Source organism: Rhizophagus irregularis, chromosome 11, assembly GCF_026210795.1.
Source record: "Rhizophagus irregularis chromosome 11, complete sequence".
Lineage (NCBI taxonomy): Eukaryota > Fungi > Glomeromycota > Glomeromycetes > Glomerales > Glomeraceae > Rhizophagus > Rhizophagus irregularis.
This window is the reverse complement of record NC_089439.1, coordinates 4,457,820-4,483,333: the sequence shown is the minus strand read 5'-3', so window position 1 is coordinate 4,483,333 and position 25,514 is coordinate 4,457,820. Positions and strand designations below refer to the sequence as shown.

The 25,514-nt window shown below is 26.0% G+C and overlaps 5 protein-coding genes across 5 annotated transcripts; 3 read left to right on the top strand and 2 right to left on the bottom strand.

The window, feature by feature from the left end:
* Positions 1-2,717: 2,717 nt before the first annotated feature.
* OCT59_003453 (uncharacterized protein) lies at positions 2,718-3,427 on the top strand (the record flags this gene model as incomplete). The annotated part of the gene is made up of 3 exons (XM_025310712.1): positions 2,718-2,747; positions 2,820-2,929; positions 3,106-3,427. 3 exons carry the CDS (start codon positions 2,718-2,720, stop codon positions 3,425-3,427), a joined length of 462 nt encoding a protein of 153 aa, XP_025179567.1.
* A 3,126-nt stretch (positions 3,428-6,553) lies between these two features.
* On the bottom strand, positions 6,554-8,262 carry OCT59_003452 (uncharacterized protein). The gene has a single exon (XM_025316852.2). It carries the CDS (start codon positions 8,251-8,253, stop codon positions 6,850-6,852), a length of 1,404 nt encoding a protein of 467 aa, XP_025179568.2. The 5' UTR covers positions 8,254-8,262; the 3' UTR covers positions 6,554-6,849.
* Positions 8,263-10,815: 2,553 nt separating this feature from the next.
* OCT59_003451 (uncharacterized protein) lies at positions 10,816-11,323 on the top strand (the record flags this gene model as incomplete). Its single annotated transcript, XM_025310713.1, has 3 exons — positions 10,816-10,876; positions 10,986-11,147; positions 11,223-11,323. The coding sequence occupies 3 exons, from the start codon at positions 10,816-10,818 to the stop codon at positions 11,321-11,323; spliced, it is 324 nt and encodes a 107-aa protein (XP_025179569.1).
* Positions 11,324-15,676: 4,353 nt separating this feature from the next.
* On the top strand, positions 15,677-17,404 carry OCT59_003450 (uncharacterized protein; the record flags this gene model as incomplete). The annotated part of the gene is made up of 5 exons (XM_025323482.2): positions 15,677-15,869; positions 15,960-16,207; positions 16,300-17,179; positions 17,277-17,315; positions 17,391-17,404. 5 exons carry the CDS (start codon positions 15,677-15,679, stop codon positions 17,402-17,404), a joined length of 1,374 nt encoding a protein of 457 aa, XP_025179570.2.
* Positions 17,405-19,076: 1,672 nt separating this feature from the next.
* On the bottom strand, positions 19,077-20,136 carry OCT59_003449 (uncharacterized protein; the record flags this gene model as incomplete). Its single annotated transcript, XM_025316853.2, has 5 exons — positions 19,077-19,259; positions 19,339-19,523; positions 19,630-19,702; positions 19,937-20,052; positions 20,133-20,136. 5 exons carry the CDS (start codon positions 20,134-20,136, stop codon positions 19,077-19,079), a joined length of 561 nt encoding a protein of 186 aa, XP_025179571.2.
* Positions 20,137-25,514: the final 5,378 nt, after the last annotated feature.

The window sequence follows — 25,514 nt, the reverse complement described above, 5'->3', positions numbered from 1 at the left end:
AGTTGCTTTATCAATAATTTTTAAGTTATAAATCATATAAAGAAAATATAGTTTCTTTAAGATCTTTAAGGGTCACTTGTTCTATATTTGCAACCAGTTGAATACCTTTGTGCATTTTGGATTAACTATAATATTGAATCTATTGAATCCTACATCATATCCAGGATATTGTTCACTTGTACTCATAATTATTTACTAATAGTAGTTATCCTTAAAGTACTAGCTTTCAAGATCTGGTTCTTTACAGTTTAAAATTGATTATCATAAAGAAATTAATTCAATCTATGATTATATGTATAATTCCCACTTTCAAGTTGATTTATTTTAGATTTTGTTGTGCTTGGAAGTGAGCTTTTTGTTTTTTTTGTTTTCTTTTGGATGTAGCATGCCTGTTTATTACTTATTGGTACATAACTGATATTAGTAAGATTGTTGCCTCTGATAAGAATGGAACATTCTGATGAACAGTACATAAGTTTGCCTTCTTTAGTGGTTAAATAACAATAAAATAATTAGTTAAAAGGCCAAAAGTATAATAATTAATGACATTTTGGACCATAATATTTTCTAGTTACAGTATCCAAAAAAAAGCAGTTTTCTGATAAAACTTTCTTGCAAATATTTCAAGTAATCAATAATTAGAAGATATAATATAAGCAATGATATGATAACTGGCGTCCATTGAATTATTAACCAGTAAATTCAGGAAAGGTTAGTGATGGAATGAAGTATTTTGTTTTTCTTTAAAGATTATATCCCTATACACTTTTCTAGTTTTAAAAATTTTTCATAGGGTATGAAATCATCTATAAAATCAAATGATGATTAATTTTTGGTATTTGAGTATTTCGAGAAATAAATTGTTGACCGCATCTATCATCTCGTGTTTGGTTTTGAATTTTGAAATGAATTCAGGAAATGAATAGGCGCAGCTGCAGCTTGGAAATCCATACGCGTAATAGTAATGGAGGTTCAGTGAGGCTGCCGAATTCAGATTAAACATTTCCCATTAGGGGATGCATGACTTGCAATTTAAACTAATAATATTTCAGACCATTTAATACATCAATTATATTGTTGATGGTAAATATCGAATTTTAATTACTTTTGAGCAAATTAATCTTATGAAAATTTACATATAAAGAATTTCTTTAGAAGGCATATTTTGGAAATTTTCATTAAAAAATGAAATATTCATAAAGTGGATTTATTCTAATATTATTATTATAGAATCATGAAAACTTAATTATTGATAATATATTAAAAAAAGGGAAAGAAATAAATGAGAGAAAAGGAAAGAGGGTGAATAATAATTGATTTGAAATTTATTTATATAATTTTTAGAAAATAAAAAGCCATAAAAGCCTCATCCATAAAATATTTAATTGTTCCAATTAAAATGCCAAACATCATAAAACATCAAAGCCAAAAATTACTATATTGGTGGCCACCATAGCCACTATAGCCTCCATATACACCATATACAACATATACACCATATACATAGCCACAAAATCACAAGTTTATGATTTGGATCTTCTCATCTCATATGATGATAATTATTTGAACAATTAAATAAAATTTAACTTTAAATTTTGCCTAAATATATAATTAAACAAAAATAATATTTTTTTCTTTTACATGTTTAATTTTACTAAGAAATATATCTAGAAGCAATCATAAATTATAAATAATTTTAGAAAATAACAACTGATAATAACACAAGTATATCACACTTATTTGTTTAAATTTAAATTCATTAAAGTCTTACACTTGTTTATTGGAATATTAATTGGACAGTTGTTCTACATTATTAGTTTAACCTAAATTATTAAACACATCAATAAATTTTTAAGTCCGCTTACTCCACTCTGTCTGACACTGCTGTAATTTATTACACGTAGTAAATGTATTCTTATTTTTTTGGTTTGTAAGTAAATTAGTATAACCTAATCACGAAACTAAACACTCTTCTAAATTACAAAACTGTTATATCAGATAAATTAAAAACAAATTACCGAGATTATAGGTTTCAGATATAATTAAAAATTACTGATCGGCAATAAATCTGTCCAAATTTATAATGCTACAATCTTGCAAAATTCTGGCCAGAATTACCACCAATCAGTGCGAATTATTATTTAAAAATCGAGCTAAAGTAAGTATATCTGAAGTATACATAAAGTATAAATTTTAACAAATACAAAAAGTTGTTTATCAAAATTTCTCATTATGATATTTATCTTTTTTTTTATCAACATTTTTTAATTTTTTTAACATTAACGTAATAAAATTATCCAGATTTTCTTGGTTGCATCCGAACCACTATCATTAGATCTTACTATTATTAATTTCAAAATGCTCAAATCCTATAATAAAGCGTAAAAAGGTATACATACATTGAGTATTTATGTTTCACTACTATTTGTGACACGAACAATTCAACTGTACCATTTTGTAACCTTAAAAATAATAAATCTGTTGCACCACAATGCACAAAACGTAGTACTTATAAAGATTGGACAGGGGATGAAACTGTGGAGCCTAAAGATTATATATAATTTAGTAATTTGTTAAATAACCCGATACCTTTTAAAGTAAATATTATAATTTTTTTTTTTTAATAATAATTCAAAGCTCTGACACATCTTTATTTCATAAGGTAGAATAATTATTGTTAACCATATTATTTTTAAAAAAAGTTCTAACTGAATATTATGGCATCAGTTAGTATATTTAGCAAAGAGGTACGTTTAACAATTATATTTAATAAACAATAATTTATAATAACATAAAATATTTTGTTTTTTATATCGTAGGATGATAACCTTATCATACAATATATGAAAGAGTTTGGTCATCATCGAAACCCTTTCACATTGACTAGCAGCTTAATGCCAAAATACACAAGAAAGCAAATTCGTCAACGGTAGGCTTAGTTTGAACTTATATGCATTTTTATTGAAAAAAAAAATTTCTAACCCTTTTTGTTCGATTTAGTTGGAATGAATATCTTAATCCAAAATGTAAATACTGAAAATGTTTTATCTTGTTATATTTTCAAAGTAAAGTAAGAATTACTAATTTTAACACGTTTTTGATTAGTATATATCACGGACCCTTAGGAGATCGTGAAAAAAATTATATTATTGAACTAGCACAAAAACATCGAATGTCAAAAGTCATTAATTGGAAGCATGTGATTTGTGATTTGGAAAGACAATTTGATAAGCATTATTCTCAAAATCAAATTAAAAATTATTGGTACGCAAACCAGAGATATATACTATCATACCGTAATATGCACCTTTCCAAACCTCTTTTCGATGATGAACAATATCAAAATTATTCCCCTTTGTTACCCACAATGGAACCTACATCACATGAACCTAAATTTAATAAACCCTATAAGATGCAACCTTTATAATGCTTATTTTACCGTTAAATTTATTTTATTTATTAACATACAAATTAAAGACTGTAACCTTTAATTATCAATTTTTTTTATACTCGAATTATCCCGTTTCTGTTGTAATTATTTATTACCATTTACAGACGACCTAATAACTGAAATTAGGAGTTTTGTATGTTCAAAATAAAATGAAAAAAGTTTGAGTTGATTTTCCGAATGATCAAATAATGCTGAATAAATCACATGACACTTTCTTAAATGTTTCATTTACTTAATTTACTTAGATGATTACGAAATATTTGTTGTTTCAAAATATTATTTGATACTTATTACATATGACATAACGAAACTTAATTGTTCATAGTGTATTTTACAAATTGTTCGTTGGGTATTAATTTAAACAGCTAATGCTCATGAAACAAAGAAATAGATGTTTGAAATATAAATTTAAATGGAGAATCACGTTAACGAAATTTTACTTGTAATTTTAATAAAGGTATAAAAATCACTATTTCATCTAAATTGACATAATCTATTTTTATAATATTTTACGAGAAATTAGTTCAGTAATTCAAGTACATACAGTATTAATACATGATAGAAAGACGACTAGCTGCGCCTAATACTACTCAATCACATGATATAACGTCAGATTAGAATCTTTTATGGAAATAGAAATCATTATTTTCCATCTTTTTCTCAAAATACCAGCTATTAAAGTAGAACACAATTGCGAATAAAATTACTTAAAAAGTAATTCTATATAATTATTTGGATTAAAATATTATTTATATCTATTATTGTAGAAATATTTTATTTTTTTTAAATTATTTCACTTTTTTGTAAAATTATTACAAATAATTTTTGTGGCCATGACATTTTAGGGCATTAATGAAATATTTTCATTTGACACCATTATTTTCTTATTATAATATTAAAACGATTTTAAAACAAAAGTTTCATAAAATTAGTAGTAATTTCATGACTTTTATGGTTAAGAATTTAATAGCTATACATAATTTTTTGCTTTGTGTTATGATGTCTTTTTAATTGGAAAAATAATACTTTTTTTTAATTTAAATATAAATAACCCTTAAAATTTCGTTGATACAAATTATTTCTCTTTTTTTCTTTTCCTTTCCTTTTGTTTTATCTCAGCTACCATAAAAGAATATTTTATATAAAATATAATTATTTCCAAGTATTATTATATATAGTTTTATAACACTTATAATAAAATAGATATAAGAAATATGATCGATAATACAATCAACAGATTTACAACAGAAACTTACGAAACTCTAAAATAAATAATAATCTAAACAATTTATCAACAAACAATTAAAATTGAATAATATAATTTATATACTATTGAAAACTACTATCTTTACCATCTTGTAATTAATGGTCTTGAAATTTATGCTAATTTGACTAATAAATATAATGACTTTTATGGTTTTTGGGCATCATCAGAAATTCGTAACACATTTCTTATTTTATGTCAAATATCTTTAATTTCAAGTAAAATTAGCCCTATTAAAAATAATATTAATTTATAGTATATAATTTCCAATTTATCATGAAGCATACCCATGATTCTTGAAAGTCCACCATGTCATGTTTATTTTGGACAATCATTTCATCATATCTAAGAAAATATATAATAATAGACCATACAAAGTGTCAGAGAGATTATATTATAAGAATATTAATTTATTCAAACCTCTTGATCTTACAAACTCAAAGTAATATTTAAATGGATACCCTTAAGGTTTCATGAAATCAAGGTCACATGCTATGATTAAACAATAAATTAAAGTATTTAAAGAAAATAATTTAATTTTATTATGAATATCTCTACTTATAACATTGATACAGTCAAATATTCATTGAATGGGAGTTCTCTCTATTCTATAATTTCTATATATATTAAGTTAATATATAGTAATAATTGATCAATTTCAAATAAAATTTAGTTAATATTAATATATATAATATTTTTATATGAATAGACAAGTAATTTTGATAATTGCATATAAATCTAAAGACAATAAATGTTGAAACAAGTATTAAATTGTTCATCAAATGGAATAATATACTTATATATTAATTATGTATTATACATATTATTTAAGCAAAGTCTGTTGTTCATATTATGAAAGCAAAGTTTGTTGTCCATATTATGAAAGAAATTGCCATAGTATTGATCATTAAAAAAAAAGGTAGACTTTTTTAAAAGGTATATTACTCAATTTCCAAAGAGAAAACATCACAGAGATTTTCATTACATCATAATGTATATTTTAAAAAGTATTTTTAAAAATGAGTAGTATAATTGTCAAATTTATTATATCACATTAATTTTTGGAGCCCAATCGGGCCATGGTTCTCAATTAGATAATAACATGTCATATAGATGTATAGATAATGCTAATATTGTGGCAATACTTCTCACAAATACTATAAAAACTGCAGTTGATCTACCACTTGCTATTAGGATCATTATAGTTGTAGTTTATTATTTTTATAAGTAAGTTAATTACCTAAAGTATACAAGCATAATTCAACAACTGCAGCAATAAGCAATAATGATGAAACAATTTACATAATTGTATACAAATAAACAGTTAATATTATCTATTCTTTATTAAGTAAAAGTAAGGATTTACAGCCGATTCTTGACAATAATAATATATTTCATTCGCCAGAAGAGATCAGATCAAAGAAATTCCCCTGAGAGGGTAATTGGTAAAACAGTATGAAAATGGAATAAATAACATTTAACAACATGAAGTAATCCAATAAGGCAGACTTACAGGGTGTCTTTATTTAACCCTTAATTTTTAGAGAACAAAAAAGACTTCTTTGATTTTTCATGGAATAAAGATTTTAAGTGTAATAAAAATTATAAAACTATTTTCAACATAATTAATAGTGATAGACTTTTTATTTTATATTGATGATAGACTTATATAATATATCAAAAATCATGAATAATCCAGGGTCAAATATATTCTTAACCCTAATATATAAACTTACACATTTCCTTAATCTCCAGATCCAAAATAACTATGACGTATATTTTTACACAAATCTCTCAGGCGAATTTTGGTAGGAAACAGGTAATTACCAATTAATTTTCATTAAAAATATTTTTTTATTTAAATTCATAATTAATAATATTTATTATCTGTAAACAGAAAATAAGTAGTATGGTTGATACATAATTTCACTAAATCACAAAATTTATTAATATAAAAAGTAAAAATAATTAGAGAATATGTAAATAAAAAGGCAAAAATAAAATTTCAAAATATTTATATAATATTTGAGTAAAACACGTATATATAAAAAAAAACGTATAAAAAATAACAAATACATATTGACTATTAACGTTAATGTTTATATAATCTCTATTCAACATCAATCAATCCATATTAGTTACAGTTTGAATATCTTATCACTCCTTCATTAATGTATCTTCTAACGATATCTCTATGTTTTTCTGTAATATAATCTTTAGAATTATAAATGATATTAAAATTAAGCAAGGTTCGTTCTTTACAACTATCAAAAAAAAGATCAAATGCTTCAATCGAACATTTCCAAGAACTACTAATGGATATATCAATTAAAGTCATTGGCGAACATTTGGTAAATATATCAAATAATTCATCCCCTATATCATTAACAAAGATGTTCAAACTATCAAATGTTATCTCTTCTAATTGTCTACATTTTGTTAATAATGATTTTACGTGAATAAAATCTTTAGGTTCAAGATATGTGTTTAACTTTTCAATTTTAGGACAATTTTTAGCAATTGCTTTAATTAACATTCCTGTATTTTGAGCAATTCTATTGGTAGTATCAATATGAATACGTGTAATATCTCCCTTCGTTTTATCAATTAACATTGCTAGCTCTTTAAAACATGATAACCCCATAACACTAAGAGATTGAAGTTTCGGAAATTCTGAAATTGCAAGATGTTGTTGGAATACATTTACTTTTGGATTAATAAATTTATGATTTTCATCATTATAAATCGATAATTGTGTTAGATTAATGAGTGATACTAGGAATGAAGGTGGAATTGTGCTAATTAAATTCAAGTAAAGAATATTTATCGTATTGCCCTTTCTTGCTAAAACTTTGCTTAATTCTTCGCAGTTTCCTTTCCTAGTATAAAGTTGTACTTTTTTTAAGTTCTTTTGAGCATCAATTAAAGAGATTAATCCGGGAAGATCATAAGAACAATAACGAACTTCTAAAAACTCTAAATCTTTACAAATTTGTGCCATCTCATAAAGAGATTTGGAATTGACATAATTAAGATTAATAGTTAAACTATTCAATTGAGAAAAACATGTTGATGCTCCTGGAAATGATGTTAAAGGTTGTGAAGTTTGCCATATTAATACTTTAACATTCATAATTTGACTAACAAATAATTTGTAAATTTCTCGTTCAAAACAATTTATTCTATCATCATTGGGGTAACGTAACGCAACACCTGTAATTTTATTCACAACTTCAAAATTTGGAAACTCACAAAAACTAATATAATTAAATAATGGAGGTTTTGAAAGAATTGTTGTGGGTAATTTAATATTATTATCGAATAAAAGTTGTTTTGATGAAGTTGGTAAACAAGAAAGTATTGTATTTACCGTTTTCATGAAAAAAATTGATTTTTCTATATTATACCATGAATATGTTTTCCATAAGATAGGAACTACTACTTTACACCATTCCTTATTAACTAAAAGACATGAATGTAATGATTTTTTATCTTTCAATTCTTTGAAAATAAATAAAAGACAGTCTGTGTTTAACATTTTACATTTAACGATAAAAAAAAAAAAGAAAAAGAAAAATTTTTATTTGGTACATATTTATGTTTTATGTCGCACAAGAATTACGCCCTGGAAGCTGGAAGTCCGGATGAATGTATAAATGGATAAATGCGGTTAGCAAATCGGGATAATCACTAGACATATAAATAGGTAACAATAGAGAGTGCATGAATTGAACCAAAATAATGTGCATATCATTCATATCATTCCTTTTTCTGATAATGCCAGGCGGCATTATATAATTCTGGCACGGTAAATGAGTGCCGATCTCTTGGTAACTTTTTATGTATTGCTCAGGGTCTCGTGAATTGAAATTCAAATTTGATTGGCTCATCGATACAACGAAAATGTATCTTTGAAAGTTGGTGGAAGAACTTAAAAAAAGACTGAAACGGAATGTTTATGTAATGTTTTCTGGTGAAATGTTTTTCTGGTTTTTTTTTTCTTTCGTTTTCTTCGTTTGCTTGAAGTTGCTTTAGTTTAGCGCAGTCATTTTAGTACGGGCAATAGGTTATTTTGAAGCGTATCGAAGGATACTGCATGATTCTATTGATGCTTATTCGTTCAACTTGCTTCACATCCTTTGTTCAATATATTAGTGTCTAAATAAATAAATACGTTTGACCCTATCGTTTTGTTTGTTTTATAAGTTTAGCAATTTGGCGTTTCTTTATAAATATTAGAAAAGCGAGAATTTGTTACTATGTTTAGCTTGCACGATGAAGATAATATAAAATGAGTAAACTTAAAATTTTATTTTCTTTAAATAATTGATAAATATTATAATATTATATTTATTAATTATATTTGTATGAGTTAGTGCGGTCATCAGTTTTTTAAACGGATCGGATTTATGGGTAAACGATAACATCTTCACGTTAGACTAAAGTTACTGATTAGGATTTCTCCAGTAGCGACTACATGACTATTTTTTCATCATTCGGTACGAGCCACTTAAGCTTAGTTCTAGTCAAAATATCTTTGTTCTGCACTAGGAAGTACTTGCAAACCATCTCTGTTGCTTCTACTGATACATTCACATTGTCAGCAAATTAGAGCATCAATCATTTTCAGTATAAGCTTTATCTACAAGAAATTGAGATATATACCATTCCCATTGGTCTAAAGAACACGTTTAATTTGGAGTTGATCTTGCGAAACATGTTCCACATATCAATCATCTGTTAAATAATAAGTTAGTGTTTTCCTTGAGAAAAATATTTGATTCTCGACCAAAGATTTGGCAGATTAATGAATTGACTTACTTGAAGAACAAAATTGACGCAACGGTTCAGGTACGAATTTGTCAATTTTAAGAATGTCAATTATATTTGGAGCGGAAGTTGTACGGAACGGTCACTAAAGTTTCCAACCCTCTTCTATTCTATTTCTTTATAGGAGACTCTGCAAAGCGCAACGTGACGGAAATACTGACTTTGTACATTTTTTCCTTACCGTTATCCTTGATATAATTAAATAATTAAATATATTTCAACTGCAATTACGCGTTCGCTTGCGTTGATTAAGTTTCAACTCCCGTAGTATTTATTGGGCAGTTTGAGTATAAGAAACAGGAAAGAGAAGCATGAATATAAGCAAAAAAATGATACAATGTAGATAAAAAGATTGAAAGCAATGAATATATTGATGACAGTAAATTTCTTAAGACAAAACATTAAGAGACACACACCTGATGACTATGATAATATAAAGTTGCTGTTTTTTATGTTTTATCGCCTTTGTTTTAAATATTCATGGCATAGGATTACCATGATTTTTAGTTCAACGATTTAATTCTTAGATTTGATCTAACGCCACAAATTACGTAATATTTGCTAATGACAATATAAAATAGACTTTAATAAATTTATTCAAAAGATAAAAAAAAATAATATTTAAAATTGATTATTGAATAATAAAATTAGTATTTCGGTTGTAAAAAAAATTATAAAGCATTTTTATTTTTAAGTAAACCCGTTACGATGACCACGATATGGAATAGTTTAATAAAATCACATTGATTAGATAATTGATTGATTATTATAACAATACGATTCTCGTTAATGACATCTTATGAATATAACTTATTTTTAGAAATATCAATTTATTTTCAATTGAAATTTACGTAACCTTCTAAATCAAATCTAAATCAAACTGATTAACCTGATTTAAGCGCAGTTACGCAGTTAATATTATACGTATTTACTTTATTTATAGAATTATAGCGTATAGAAGGTTCCAGAATTAGTATAACTCTTGAGAATATTTTATTTTTAGCACGAAACAATATGTGAATCAATTTAATTAAGATGATTAATAAACCATGATATAATTAAGAACGGAAAATTTCGTGATCATTTTAAGACTGAATAAAAAAAAATATGATTAGTTTATTTTCTATAAATAAATAATTTTTAGTCGAAAATATTAATAATTCAGAATTTTTTTTTAGCCCTTCAAAATATTATTTAAACACGTAAAATTCTCCCTTCTTAATTTTTCAATTCACTTGAAAACTTCAACAAAAAAAAAATATTTATCAAGATGAAATACTTGCAATTAACCCTTTTCCTTTTAACTCTTCTTATTATTTTGGTCAACGCTGGTATATTAACATTTATATTTTCCATATTTATTTCGATTATAATTATTTTGATATTTTCCTAAAAATATATATATAATATATTATTATTTTTTTTTTTTTATAACGAAAGGTCCTGTAAAACGTGAAGCTGAAGCCGAATATAAGCCGTATTGTTATTATGAAGATTATAAGAAATATTGTCCTTATAAGCATCACCCTTACAAAAAAGAAACTGCAAAAGCGATCGCTGAATCAGATTTGTCCGATGTAGTCACCGAAAGAGCAGCATCTTGTAAGATTTAAAATCTACCTTTGATGATGATTTTAAACCGACTTTCTGGCTTAATATTTTTTCTTTTGTCTTTAGATCAACTCCATGACCGCGGATACAAAAACGACCATCACGGCCATCACGACCATTATGACCACTATGACTATCATCATGGTCATCATGGCCATCATGACTAATTCTCATGTACCGGGAAAGATTTAGCAATTGAAAAAGAAAAAAAAATTATATACGATTTTCAATTTTTTAAATGCTTAAATTTTATTCTTTTTTCTTAATTGATAATTAATAAATATTAACGTATCGTGCTGTATTTGCTAATATCAAGTTAATATGTTTTATGAAATAATTAATACGAAAATTATCTAATCCGTTATGTTTAATATTATTTTCAAATAAATTCTATCATCTTCCTATTAAAAAAAAAAAATAAAGATATAAATTTGTTAATGAATCTGAAAAATGAGATATTTAACGCACATGTACTGTATCTTAATATACGTAAAAAAATACGTAAATAAAAAAGTAATCTGATCTAACCAAAGTAATCTGAGCAAAACGTTAAAATAAACATAATTAAATAATCAGAGAACTTTCTTCGAAAAGAAAAGTTTCACGCTAAAACGAAATCTGTTCAAGTTGTCTTAACGTTAGTAATAAACAGTAAAAATTGGTCATCGTTTGCTGCGCTAATCACGTCACACAGATCACATAAATAAACTCAAAATAAATAGAAGTCAAATTTAGAAATAAGAAAAATTACAAAAAAGGAAAAGATCTACATTATATAACATTTAGTAAAGAACACGATCGAACTATACTATAATATTATTAGGGACTTAAGATTTTATGTTCAAAAGAACTATCTACAATCCTGTTCACCCAAATAGGTTCACTAAACTATCCGCATAACTAATACTGTTTGTATGGACTTCGGTAATGTTATATAAAAAACCCACCACAACTCCTTTAACTACTACTACAACATCAAAGATAATAAAAATAATGCTACGGAACACTACCGTAATCAAGAATATTATAGTAATCTATTGTATTACCCCAAAATAAATATGACTTTGAAGATTTTGTAGATTAAAGTATTTCTTATTTTTTGATTTACGCGTTTTATCAATAAACTGCTCTTTACCAAAATGTTTTTTTTAACATTTTTATCAATTCTCAAACCTCTATCAGTTTATTACACATTTATCCAAAATTTCATTCCTAAAATTATATGACAAAATTTCAACTTTTGATTTCGTAGATAATAATTCTTTACAGAAACTTTTAAAATCGAAACCATATATTGACCATATCGAAAATTTATCGTGTAAATTTTAATCAAGATTTGGTCACGATTTAGTATCATAAAGTTATAATTTAGTATCGAAGTCGTTACTGCACATTAAGGCGATCGTCAGCTGATTTGATCGAAATTGTAAAAATGGGTTATTGAGACTTGTACATAAATTGTAAAAGTGTGTTTTCGAATTTGTAAATAAATAGTAAACTATTATTAAATATTTATTAAATTGTACATTTTAAAATTGTGAAGTTTTAGAAAATAAATTCGTAAATAAATAGTAAACTATTATTAAATATTTATTAAATTGTTCATTTTGAAATTGTGGAGTTTCAGAAAATAAATAGAAAAATACATATTTCGCACATGAATTATATCTAAGATTGTGGCTACCCTCAATATTTCATCATTAAACTACTAAAAGACTTTTTGCCAGTCTTTCATTTGTAACCTAATTGTATTTCAAAAACATGCATCAATTATGTCTTTCACGTTAAATTTTATTGATTCTTACTGGTTCTTATGTTAGAGGATAGTGATATAACTTGGTTATACAAGTCCAAATTCAAAAAAGATCTGAAAGAGTCACCTAAAAAAAAGTGCAGAATGTTAACAAACGTTTTGTGAAAAACATTAAAAGCATTAAATTAATTAAAAAGAGGTCAATACTTCACCAAGATATCACACGTCCAGTGTCTGACCATTGCCCAGGTCATACTTTGAATTCAATACTTTTAAGAATACCACTACCTAAAAAGAGAGAAAAACAAACTGTTAATAAAGTTCGTTAAAAAAAAATCTGTGTTCAAAGAGACTCCCGGCATTCCCCACCAGAAATCCCACACATTCTCAAGTCGTCTAAAAAAAAGAAATAAACCATTAGCATAAACCATTAGCATTAGCAATCATTAGCAATCATTTCAATAAAAAAAGGATAAATTAAAAAACTTGGACTGATTTCTACCAATCTATGCAAATAGCAACAATGCAACATATCACATTCTCATACATCTAGACCTGTCTAAAAAAAAGAAGAATTTGTTGAAAGAAACAAATTGAAAAAATGTGACTGACCCACAAAAATCCTACGCGTTTTTGACACTTTTGGCTCAATCAGTTAGTTTTGTTAGGCTTTGTGATAAACCTTGAGTGATTTATCTTCTTTATTGCGCATGATTCATCTAAAAGACAAAATGTTAGCAATGTTTTCCCTATAAAAAAATTGGATACGTTTTTTATAAAGTTTTTATACGATTTTTTTCCTTAGAAATAACGTATCGTAATAGGATACGGAAAAATGCACAATTCCGTATCACTAAAAATATGGTTTTGATACGGAATTTGCATGGGATTCATATGGAATTTACATGATTTGATCACTGATTTTATCACGAAATTTATACAATTTGGTCACTGAATTTACTATTTGTATTGCAGTTTACTATAATTGTATTTACATAAATCTAATTTTACTTTATTAAAATAAATAAAAAATAAACAATAAACAAAATACAAATACGTTATGAAAATTCCCTCTTTATTAAACCACCTATTGCAACCAAAATTATCTATATCATTTGGAGTAGTCAAACAACCTAAAAAAACAAACATAAGAACGTCTAACTTAATTGGAAACAAAAACCCCCCTCGTATAGTATCTGCAATCATCCAAGTCACCAAAGGTTAGCATTCTTACAAAAAAAGAAAGAGAACTCCAGAATGTCTGACCTACATAAAAGTGAAGCGTCTGATGAAAAAGAAACCAACACAACAAAATAAATCCAAAACTGACCCACAAAAAAAGAAGACTCTGAAGCAACAAAACTGAAACAACCTACAAAAAGAAAAGAATCTGAACCTAACTTTTGAAAAAAAAAGAAAATTTGAACTGACCTAAAAAAAGAAAAAATCCTGAACCATCCTACAAAAAAGAAAGGACTCCCAAACTGATCTACAAAAAAGAAAAAAGAAACTGAATCTTCTCACAAAAAAAAATCTGCTGGCCTATGAATAAAAAAAAGGATAAATATAAATAAAAAAGAAGGGGGGGATAAAGAATAAATTAAAAAAAAATATTTTTTTAAAAGAGGGTAACGGAAAGTTAAAAAAATTTTTTTTTTTAAAGGAGGACGTCAAAGTTAGGATAATAAAAAATTTTTATAAAGAGGAAATAGAAATAGGAAAGAAGAAAATTTTTTTTAAAAAAAAAAGATGAGTGGGAAATAAAGAATAAAATCAAAAAAAATTTTTTTTTTAAAGGAGTGATGAAAAAAAATTTTTTTAAAGTGAGGTACGAAAAAAAAATATTTTTTTTTAAAAGGGGATGACGAAGAAAGAAGAAATTTTAGAAAAAATAACAAAAATAAAACAAGAGAAAAGTTAAAGGAAAGACAGAAAGGAAGATCGGAAGATCAAGCTCATCAAAGTAAGGGTTTATATAAAAAACAAAAAACGTATCATAACAAAACAATAAACAATCACATGATCTCATGTTATGATATCTAAAAATATTAAGTTTAAAAATTCCGTATACATTCCGTATGATTAATTTTTTCCGTATACATTAGTTTTTTTAAAAAATGTTCAAAAATGAATTGCTTATTGAATATACGGAATTTGTATACGGAATCTATAGAAACGTACTGTACATAAAATGTATACAAAACGTATCCTTTCTGTATACATATTTCTTATAGGGTTTGTTAAAAAACAATTAAAAACAATTAAACAAAAGTTGATTCTTTACCGAGATCCTATACGTTCAGACCCAAAAACAAGCTGTCTAAAAAAAACTAGATTTATATATTTTTAAAATTTTTTAATCTAATAATTTAAACACGATTCTAATTATAGTAATTTTAATGCACATTTTACTGATAATGATATTGATTGACCTACTGTATTTTTCAAAATTCAATAAAGTATCTATATACTGTAGTATAATTGTACTAACAAATAATATTTTGGTGTGACAACGCTTTTTTTTTGTGAAACAAGTATTTATTTGGGAATTATAAAAAAGGAAATTTCTTACTTAATAATCCGTGATTTTTGTGATCATCAGCTGACTTTTTGGACACTTTATTGGTTTGACCTAAATAAAAATAATTTGTCAATCGCTGCTGTGCAACTGTAATACGTTTAAAAGGCATCTTTTTTTTTTAAAAAAAAAAAAATCTTTTTTATTCTGTCTAGACATAAAATTGAAGTCACATTTATTAATCCAATTATGGAAGAATTTATGCTTGCTGATGATATATTTGAGCAAATAAAAGATTTTTACTATCTTGACCTAACTGAAGAACAAAGTTTGTTAATTGATAAGTTAATATTAAATGAAGAACTAAAAAAACGTTACAAACAGTATGGTTTATGCAAAGGATGTAAGCAGCTTAATACTGGTGATTATTGGTGTAATCCATGTAATTCTAAGAATTTACAACAAAATTTCAAAAATTGGACTTGTGGAAATCATGAAGTTGATAAGTTTATTCAAAAAACACATCTTAAAGCTAAAAATTTTGATGAAGTTTTAGAATGGATTGAATATGATAGATTTGAAAATATTGAATACTTGACAAAAGGAGGATTTGGAACTATTTATAAAGCAATTTGGAAAGATGGATATATAAAAAGTTGGGATTTTGAGAATAATAAATGGACAAGAAGTAAATATTATTGTAGGAAATATGAGAATTTTCCAGTTATTTTAAAATGTTTACTTGATTCTCAAGATATTACATCCGATTTTTTAAGAGAAGTAAATTACTGATTTTTATATAATTTCAAGATATTGTCCCATTATAAATGTTAAACTGTCTATTAATTATTGTTATTATGGATTCTTTTTAGATTAAATCATATAATATGTTTTCTTCACAAAACATAGTATGGTGTTATGGCATTACTAAAGATCCAGAATCTGGAAATTTTATGATAGTAATGGGATGTGCAAAAGATGGTAGTTTAAGACAACATTTAAATAATAGTTTTAATTCAACAAAATGGGATGAAAAGTTGAATATTTTACAAAATATTGCACAAGGCCTCTCTTGCATTCATGAAAAAGGGTTAATTCATCGTGATCTTCATTGTGGTAATATATTAAAAGATAGCTACTATACTTTCATTACTGATTTAGGATTATGTCAACCAGCAAATGTAAAATCATCCCAAAATGAATGTAAAGAACTATATGGAGTATTACCCTATGTAGCACCAGAAGTTTTAAGAGGAAAAGGATATACTCAGGAAAGTGATATATATGGATTTGGAATTATTGCATATGAAGTCTGTACAGGGCTTCCTCCTTACCATGATATTGTTCATGATAAATTTTTAGCTGTTAGCGTTTGTCAAGGACTTAGGCCAAAATTAAATTATAAAATTCCTCAATTAATTCTAAACATAATTAAACAATGTTGGGATGTTGATCCTTTAAAACGACCTAAAGCTAATGAATTATACGATTCATTATGCAATTTATGGAAAGATACATCACATTTTTTTAGTGGTAATACTGAAACTGAAATTAAAAAGCAAATTGAAGAAGCAGAAAAGATTAATGAAAGGTTGTCATCATCATCATCATTATATACTGGACCTACTCTTTCATATACTACAAATCCTCAAGCAGTTTACACGAGTAGGCTTTTAGATTTTAAAAATCTTCCAGAACCAAAAAATGCTATTGATAACAAGGATGATGATAATTCATTTGAAGAATATTCAGGTATATATATATATATATAATTAATTTCCTAATTTACTTTACAAAAGCATTCTTTAACTATTTATTTGATGTGTATAATTATTTTTTTACATTATAGAATCAATAGAAGCAATAGATTTTACCAAACTAGACCTAGGTACTTATATACATTAACCTTTTATATGATTCATTTTATTAATATATTATTTAATAATTTATTTTTCACTTATAGATAAAAGCAGCTGAATAAAAGAAAGGAAAGGTATAAATTTCTTTATTATTTACTATTTATTTTCTTTAACATTACTACAATATAATATTTTATTGGAATGTATTTTTATGATTTATGATTAAATAAAGTATTATTTAGAATGAATTGTATGTAATATGTTACAAAGATGTAACAAAGTAAAAAATTACATTGTACTTATGTTAATCTTATTATAAAGTTATCCAACTCAAAGGGAGGTTAAAAACCTATTATGACCTGGCCCAGATTTTTAGTTCAGGTGTCAGGTACCCGATCTGAGCTGATCCAATTTGGAGCTCTAAATTTAGATATTTAACGATTGAACATGGTGATTAATCATTAAATTAAGTAAAACCACTAAGGAAAGTAAACCATTGAGAAGAACAATATATTAATAAATTTGAAACGAATATAGAAAATTCGTTTAACGTGTTCAAATTGGAACCTGTAGCAATTGTAGCGGTGGTAATTATAATTCCTGTATATTATGGTCTCAAAATAATTTACGTCATCTCAAAATTGAAATGCACTCAGGTTTTGTGGGCGCGGTTTGTGTCGATCTTCACCATCTAAGGAACAAGTGACATTTAAGTGTCACATAATCACGTGCAGCCACGAGTTCAAAAACATTAAGTATCTGAGGGACTTAGTGTCAAAATTTTATTTGTCACCCCGTGATACAAAAAACTGGGTGCAATTGAAATACAAAATATAAATTCTCTTTTCGGCAAATTTCATTTTTTTGGATGAAAATTCAGGATATGAATCAAACTTTCAAACTTTCATCTTAAAAATTCCTTCATTAATCTACATAGAGTATCAACATCTTATTTACAATTTGATGAATACATTATTTAATATTTTCTTAATATATCGAAAAAATTTTTAAAAGCCTTAAGAATATTCTATAGATCCTGTGTTACATCATATATATTACATATGTTTTTTCAATTTTTTTGTCACCACATTTTTAAGAGAGCTCACTAATAATTTAAATGAAAATTTAAGATTAAAATGTAGTAATGTTGTTATTTTGGAATTTTTTTTATTGTCTACAATATTTTGTAAATAGGTTGATTCAGATGTTCACGTAATCGTCGCCAGGAATTAAACTTAGATTATATCGTTGACCTCCTTAACTTTTTACAATAACAAGGAATTAAATTTAAGGAGTGATAAATAATTGTCTAATAAGTAAAAATATTACTGGGTTACAATTGCCATCACCATTTTCCCCCTAGGCACAGTATAAACAAAATACTATCATTATCATGTACTTTTAGTTACATTCGAATAAAAAAATCAATTTTCTTAATTTTTTTAATTTAATTTGAGCGCATTGAAATCCTTGTTTAGCAGTTTTCTCATACCAATAAATATCTTTCTACTACTTGATTTATGGTTGGGCGTTTATCTGGCAACATTCTAAAAAAAGTACATTGTAATAATGAGAGTTTGTTGAAAATTTTATTTTCTAAATAAATATATTACATACCAGTATAAATTTCAACATAATCTTTAGGTGTATCGGGAACGGTTCTTCTCTAAGACCTGTGAAATTTCTAAAGCAAAATCAATATCATAGTACTGTTCGCTTTTATAATAGAAAGGAGTTTGAATACTAGATATCTCCCAGAATAATACACCAACACTATAGATATCACTTTTTCATTTAACGGAATATTTGTGTTGAGGTTGATTTTTTCTTTGTCCATTAAATATTTTTGGATCAACATAAAGAATTATTCCAAAAAGTTTTGATTGTGTGTTGGATGATGATTCAATTCTCTTCGACAACCCAAAGTCGGATAATTTGATAATATTCCGATGAACCGATACATTACCCGAGTGCTATAAATGCGTTATGATATTAAAAAATATGGAAGAAAAATTTTATAATAATACTTTTATAATTAATTAAATAAATTACCAAATCACGATGCACTATTCCTTCATTATGTAAACATGACACGGCACAGGTTAATTGGTATGCAAAGTTATATTTATCGTTCCATGTAAGATTATTGAAGTTTTCCTTTAAATAATCTTTAAGAGAACCAGAATCAGCATGCTCCATCACTAGCAAATAATTATTTGATTGAGAATTTTGGTTTTCTAATTATAAATAATAAAATAAAAAGAAATAATCATTTTTTTTTTATTAAAATATAATTTATAAATTACATATTAAACATACAGAAATATAATAAATTTACTATACCTGGATCAAATTTTGCAATTCCATAGAATTTAATAATGTTATTATGTAATTGTATATCACGTTGAAGTTTAAGCTAGAATATCAATATTATAAATACTATAAACTTTAAATGAACAAAATTTCATATTATGAATATTAACATATCGGCTGATCAGAAAAGCCTCCCATAATTTTATATGCTAATGACATTAAGTAACCCATCAGTTATATAATGAACCCATCAACTGAGCTTAAATATTAATTGGCTTGATTTTTCCAATCAGCCGATATGAAATGTTTATTATTTTGACTATCTCATAATTTATACCTCATGAACGATTTCTTTTGCAGTGACGTCATCAATATTAAAAAAAGATTTCAACGCAAAATATTGAGAATTTTTCCAACTCGCACGATAAACTTTTCTGAATCCTCCAATTCCAACTTTTTGGATATTACCAAAATGTTTTTGTTCATAAAGTCTATAATATTTCTCTAGAAATAGCTTCTTCAATCCAATTCACCCATTTACAGTATTTGTGTTTTTCATTTTGATATTCTTAGTAATCGTAAGTAAAAAAAAAATTAATGAAAATTCTATATGTGGACTTTAATAGTTTGGTAATGTTATACATACACAATAGTAGCACAATCAAAGCCACCGTGTGTAACAATATTCGTATTTAAAATCGTTGCGGTCACGTGGTGTCAAGTTTAGTAAATTATTATGAATATTATTTCATTAACGTGATAGTGAAGACACGTAATTCCTTAAATAAATAATTAACAGTTCATAAATACGTTGATCTGAATTAATTGTTGAAATAGATGTATAATAAAACTTGAGATTATATATCAAATATCAAGTATGTCTTACAAGATTAATTTGAACGTTTATTAATGAATTTTATTTTTTTTATATAGAGCAACTTTAAGTATTAAAACACATTCATATAATTCTAAAATATTACTTGATAATTCACTGACATTTCGTCCTTAATTCTGTTTCTATCTAAAAAAAATTATTTGTAACCTTTATATTATTTTATTTTTAAAGCTCATCGAAAGTGTTATCCTCTCAATGTTTTTCTCGATAAGAAAAATTAAAAAGATGCGAAAAACATCACCCTAGTGATATACGGTAAATATGTACATTGAAAGAAAATTCTGATTTATATTTTTTTGTTTGCAATTATAGTTTACTATATTAGTATATGGAAAATTATGATTACATAAGAATAATACAACTATATTTACAGTATAACTACTATATGAGTCATCTTTATTACAAATTAGTATAAAAAAATTTTTTCTGTACTCGGACGGACTTTTAAAAATAAATTTTGATTTCCTGTACTAATAATTTACATCGTAACATCATTGTGACCAAATTTGCAATAAAAAAAATAATCAGTCGACATTATTATCTTTCAACCAAATAGAAGTATATAATCAAAAAAAAGGGAAAATGCAAGGGTGAATAAGGATGACGTAAGCAAAGGAAGGAATATTACTATCAAATCACGAATTTCCTTCGCTATGCTCCGGACAATTATTCTTAAAAGCTATACTATGAACTATTGGTGTGAGTCAGTTTTTGTCTTACCGGTGGATACAACCTTAAATACTTTGTAAGACAGAATAAAATTTTCAAAAAAAAAAATTATTTTGATAATTCGATCTTGTCATTTCAATAAAAAGAAAACAATTTCATCTCAAAAATATATTTACTATAAATAGATAATTAAAATAATTTACTCTATTTATTCTTCATAATTAAAAACGTCCAAAAGTAATTTTTCCAAGTCGATATCCAATTGTGACTAGTGTTTCTATCCGTAACAGTTTTATCCGGTATCCAGTACGGCTAATTTAGGGTGGAACTGCAGAATAATAATATTAATTCCGGTCGAATTTATAGTCCATTCAGAGCTGAGGCTTATAATATTTTTTTTTTCAGCCATAATCTCATTTAATTACGTAATGACAAATCCTATATAAATTCTCATCATCGGCCGTATCATGTTTAAGGAAAAAAATTTATTTTATTTGGTCGTGTGATGACGAGTTTGTCCGATCATAATATTTAAGAAATAAATTTATTCATTTATTAATGTTCATATTTAGATAATAAACTATGAAATAGCATAATTTATATACAGTAAATTATAAAGCCACATGAAAGAATAGAAATAATAGTACTAATATACATCAGAAAATGTATGTTGTCTCAAATAAAAAGAAAGTTATAGGTAGTTGAAAAGAACAAACAAAATCTTTAATCAATGGAGATATTTAAAAAAACGATACAACAATACCACATTTCTCATCGTCCTTAAAACGCAATTTGCTAAAGCTCAAAAATCAATCGTCAGCATCAGCACCTGTTATAATTGAGAATCTTTACAATCTATTAACGTTAAGAATGTAACAAAGTTAGTGATTATAGGATTAATTATTCGATAATAAAAGCCTTTAAACAAAGTACTTTTGTTAAATTAAGTATAAAGAAATAATAATAGGTGAATTAGTAATAGGTTTTGACAAATCAAAACTTATACATACTGTTAATTTATTTGGAAGGAGAGATGTATTATTAATAATTATATAATATTTTGACCAAAAGACAAAACTGAAAGTATAGATTTTAAATCACATTTCATCTAATTATTATTTATTAGAAATTCACTGATTAAGCTGACTAAATTCTATACTTGCCGTCGGAATTAATTACGGCATATGAAGCTTATACCGTAATATATTAAATCGCCGTAATGCCGTAGATAATTTGTAATCCATAAATCTATAATGCTGATCTTGAAATATTTAAATGGTAAAATCCATATTTCGTAATGTCGTAATTTCAATTCGGCAATTCCGACGGCACCTATACCAAATCCAATATGATAGTGACACTTTCCCACAAATCAGCGGTGAGATGTCTCATAAAGAAAAGATTAAAATAATAAAGTTAGCTACATCATCCAGTATCCAATTTGCATAAAAAGAAATCTATCCCGTTCATTATTTTAACTTTTTTTTAAATCAAATTTAATCCTCTTGTTAAAAGAAAAAAATTCATTAAATAACTTAGAAACATTGAAATAACTTGTGATATGTGAGTTAACTGCAAAAAATTCATATATAATTTTGGTTCTCCTAACAGTTAAGTAATGCTCTTTATATGAACCCATTCAAGTTTCAAATAATTTATTTTTTAAAATAATTTTCTCACATAATTTGTTAATTTTTATTTGACGCCACGCCAGATTCCCATTTTGACTCGTGGATCACGAATTAATTTTTTTATTAGTTTTATAATATCCAAGTTATAAATAATATATATATATATACTTAATAATAATTAACTAATAAAACAAATATAGAACTTTTACATAATAATATGGAGGATCTTCAACAGATACATCTATTCCTTATCAAATATATAGTACTATCTTAAACATAGTAAGGGAGTCATTTTTTTAAACTTCAATAATCGGCACCAACATAACAATTTCTTGGTCTAATTTCAACTAATAAACTGAGACATCTAACTAAACCGGGATCACTGGTAACTTTAATAGGAGCATTCATATCTACTAAATCAACTTCATATTTTCTAAAAATTAAAGCCGTCAAACAAACTAATTCAATCATTGATAACTTTCTTCCTGGACAAAATCTTGATCCACCACCAAACATAAGAAAAGAATTCTTATTTGGCTCAAAATTTTCAACCATCCATCTATCAGGGTTAAATTTATTAGGTTCTTCCCAATCATCATCATTATTTTGAATAACTTTAGAATTAATTACAAACAATGTGCCAGCTGGCCAATGATATTCCGCTGTTTCGCTAGGGTTATCAATATATCTTGTAATCAAGTGTGTTACTGGAAAAATGCGAGCTACTTCCTTTACAATTGCTTCACAATAACTTAAACTATAAAAATCATCTTTAGTAATTGGTCTTATTTTATCACCTTGGAATATACTATCAATTTCTTCTAGTAGTTTCTTTTTCACATCTGGATTATGTGCAATATAATAAACAATGAATGAAAGCATATTCCCAATCTATATTTGAAATAAAAAAAAAGGAATGTTTAAATTTACTTCAAGTTAAAGTACATTGCATTTATGTTTAAATTTCAATGACTAAAATAATATAATAACCTAAACATATAATTTCTCTAATAAAATTTACTTACTTTCAAAGCTGCACTATTAATTGCTTCTTGCATATTAGCGCGAATTTCGGCATCAGTCAAAGATCTCATGGCTTCACCAGTTTCGATATAATTATTATCACGAAGAGTATTTTTGATGATCATCGATGTCAACATATCATTCTGTAAGGGTTCATTCAATGATGTATCTTCAATTTCTTGTCTACGACTCTTAATTATTGCATCCAGTGTTTGATTGACATTATCCAAAGTTTGAAGTATACTATTTGCTTTATTTTTAAAAAATGGAATATTATGTCGTATGAAAGGAGGAACTACGAAAAATATTGAATATTCCGTAATTGGTTTATGAAATGTTTGAGACAATTTCACAGCATCTTCAGGATAATCAGCTTTTTCATCACTAAGAGTATTAAAATAAGTTGCCATTGAATAAGATCTTTTACCAGATAACAATTTAATAGTAATATCATTTGTGTAATATTGAAACCATTCAGAAAAATTCAATATATTTTTATTTTCTTTAATAATTTCTTCTTTAAGAAATAATTTACTCCAATAACTTTCTAATTCATTGAAAAGTTTGTTTGTCTGTTCAATAGCTTCATTAGTAAATTTTGGTGACAAAATAGCTTGATTAAAAAAATGACGATTAAACATCCACGATTTATAATCATTATTTAACGTTAATCCTTTTCCTTCACTTCCCAATTCTTTTGTTAGTATTTTGCATTTTGGAATTTTCATTTCATGTGTATTTTTTGATAAAATGTTATCAAGGTATTTTCTTTGACATAAAACTATAGTTCGTATATTTATAGTATAAATCTCATATATGTCACCATATTTCTTGTAACAACAATTAAAAAACATTTCAATATTTCCGATAAACCACAAAATTTGAGGAAAATTACCAACTAATGGGAATGGGAATGGACCAGGTAAAGGATTTTCACGAGTAAAATATTTGTAATAGTAATATGCCACATACGTTAATGTTAAGAATAAAACACAATCATAAATTCCAAAATTCTCAAATAGTCCAAAAATCATCTTATTTAAATTTAACTTTGGCTTAGCGTATTGTTTGATTTAATTGAATCCTTGTAGACGCTGTTACACTGTATTGATATACTTTTTTTTGTTGTTCAGCTTCTTTTTTCAGTATATTTATATATTTTTTTAGTAATTTACAATTATTGGAGAACCGACGAGGTCTGGGGATAGTTTATATTTTTTTAGTAAGCTCAATTATTGGAGAACTGACGAGGTCTGAGGATAGTGAAACTTATGACATTTAAAAAATAACCATCCCATAACCTTCATGACTAAAACTTTAATTTTGATTCAAGATGTGCGATCGTAGTGTTGATCATACATGTGGTTCAATTGCAGATCTTTTTAACATAATATAATTAAGGATGATCCGCCAAGAGAGTTGTGTTACCTTAAAAATGAAATTATATATATGTTCATCGTCTTTAGTGTAATAAACAATTTCCTTTTTACCTAAATGACCCGTTTATTATGTATCTGATTCAGTATCTGGTTCTGATTCAGGTTCAGATTCAGATTAACTGAGGAGGCGTGTAACTTTTTTTACAAATTAAAGTTATTTAAAGTCCTCTGTGGCTGAAAATTTTGGAGTATCGACACGGGATGTCTTATTGGGATCGTCAGAAAAGAATTATTTTATTACCGTTTTGTTTAGGATAA

Coding starts and splice junctions, on each gene's coding strand:
- OCT59_003452 (XM_025316852.2), bottom strand. CDS start 8,253: ATGTTAAACACAGACTGTCTTTTATTTATTTTCAAAGAATTGAAAGAT.